The sequence below is a fragment of the Palaemon carinicauda genome, chromosome 37, assembly GCF_036898095.1.
Source record: "Palaemon carinicauda isolate YSFRI2023 chromosome 37, ASM3689809v2, whole genome shotgun sequence".
In the NCBI taxonomy this organism is placed as follows: Eukaryota; Metazoa; Arthropoda; class Malacostraca; order Decapoda; family Palaemonidae; genus Palaemon; species Palaemon carinicauda.
This window is the reverse complement of record NC_090761.1, coordinates 14,364,562-14,366,651: the sequence shown is the minus strand read 5'-3', so window position 1 is coordinate 14,366,651 and position 2,090 is coordinate 14,364,562. Positions and strand designations below refer to the sequence as shown.

General features: G+C 36.9%; 1 protein-coding gene across 1 annotated transcript; it reads right to left on the bottom strand.

The window, feature by feature from the left end:
• Positions 1–548: 548 nt before the first annotated feature.
• Positions 549–1,214, bottom strand: LOC137629200 (uncharacterized). The gene has a single exon (XM_068360462.1). It carries the CDS (start codon positions 1,212–1,214, stop codon positions 549–551), a length of 666 nt encoding a protein of 221 aa, XP_068216563.1.
• Between the last annotated feature and the right edge of the window lie 876 nt (positions 1,215–2,090).

The following is a 2,090-nucleotide window of genomic DNA, read 5'->3' as shown; positions in this document are numbered from 1 at the left end:
TAACATGATAATTTCATATTTATTACGAGAGAGAGAGAGAGAGAGAGAGAGAGAGAGAGAGAGAGAGAGAGAGAGACTTAATTCATTGACCTCTGTGTATTAGAATGTCGAAAAGGAATGACCTTAATTCAAAAGAAATCAATTTGCAATAAGGGTAAAGCATCTTTATTTTGAAATCGAATGCTAAAACTAATAAAGATATAGTGTAATTTTCCCTCAAATAAAAGTGCTATCAATGATATAAACTCTTGGAAAAGAATTTGTTTTGAGGCTTATATAAATTTGCATTACAGTTTGATTTTTGGGTGCATTATCCAGAATTCATAAAAACTGGCATTTTTTGTATGTTTTCGTACCATTTTGGTAGTCTTTTTTTTTTTATCTTACCAAAATTTAAGCACAAATGACATTCTATTTATTGTTTCTTTTTTCAAGGAATCACTTTGTGAAAAAAAGGTGAAAGTTCATGTTTATTTTAACTTAACAGAAAAATAATAAGTTACAAACTACGTCCAGCATTTAACAAAGCTTCAACAAAGACTCAGCATTTAAAAAGCATTACTTCCGGGAGGGCAAACAGTCTGGGTTATCTTTTTAGTGAGGAAATGTGTGCTGGTCGGCCTGAAAATGGATGTGAAGGTCGTGGTACCCTGGATCTCCAACCCTGGAACAGTCACCGTCACGCTGGTCGTCTCGAACACGCTACTGGTTATCGTCTGAGTGCCCAGCGCTGTCAAGACCTGCACGGATGGATTGTCGACGAACTGTGTCTCCGTCTGTTTGATGACATCGAAATGGGTCAGCGTCGAGAAGATGGTTTGGAAGGTCGTGACGTAATTGGTGGCCGTGGAAGTGATCACATCCACCTGAGTGTTGGTCAGCGTCTCGGTGACAGTGATGACCTGAGTAAACGGGAGACGAAGAACACTTTCCACGATTCTGACGTCCGTGACGGCGACCTGCTGCGCTACGGCAGTCAAAGTCGTGGGCACGATGTTGGTGACTGTTATGATATCAGTGACGGTGAGAGTATTCAGATGCGCTTGCCCCAACGGGACAGCAGATGTCAACGTATTGTAGCGCGTGACTGTCAAGACGACATCTTCATAATCGACCTTCTGTCGCACTGGGCACTGCTGGGGCAGAGGTTTGTAGAAGCCAGCGGCTGACAACTGAGCCACGGCTAAAAGAACGAGGAGGAGCATTTGGGCCATAGCTTTAGGAGAGTGTCAGCAGCCTCTAGTGTCAGCCCTGGAAGTGATCCGGCTCCTGAGGTGTCATCCGTCCTTAAATACCTCTGCCTCTTGACGTAAGGGGCGGGGCGAATCTTAAGGTCTCCAAACATAGGCTATATTCGGTATCCAGGCGAAGAGAAAGCAGCTGATGCGATATTTTTCTTTACAATAGTGCTATTATTAGTTATCATCTTAAATTACCATGAACTATAACTATGAAATAAATAAATAGAATATTATTTTCAAAACAATTGGTCGCATTATAATCATTAAAATTAATATATTCTACCGATCTTTAATAAATAAATTATAATTCTGTATTACATAGTGCCATTTTAAGTACCAAATAGAAATTTTCCCCATGGAAAAACGAGCAGTACAAAACATTTGCTTTTGCATTTAATTTATAATAGTTCCATAATTCTACATTTGAACAAGATATTTTATAATTTCATCGTGTTAAAAATGAAATATTATTCGACCGTTGTACGAGTGTGATGCATTTTTTAAGACTTCATAGAAGAATTATTTAGGCCAGCATTTACATGAAAATGTATTCATGAGGAATATTGTTGAAGGTTTGTCTTTGTTAAAGATTGCTAAGTATTTGAAACAATTTCCTTTGCACAATACTCTTATTTTCATAATGCAAAACGTCAAACTGAAGATAAATGCTTGAGCATTGTCCATTTTTTGTTATTAATAATATTTAAGAACTTAACTATAAGATTATGGAGTATGATTATATAAGTTTTTCTTCATTTCTACGATCATGGGATCCTCTTAATTCTAGCCTTTTTTAAAAAAAAAAAAAAAGCATATAAAGACAGAATTATATATATAAATATATATATA

What these genes read in the sequence shown, in the direction of transcription:
- LOC137629200 (XM_068360462.1), bottom strand. Translation starts at nt 1,214, where the DNA reads ATGGCCCAAATGCTCCTCCTCGTTCTTTTAGCCGTGGCTCAGTTGTCA.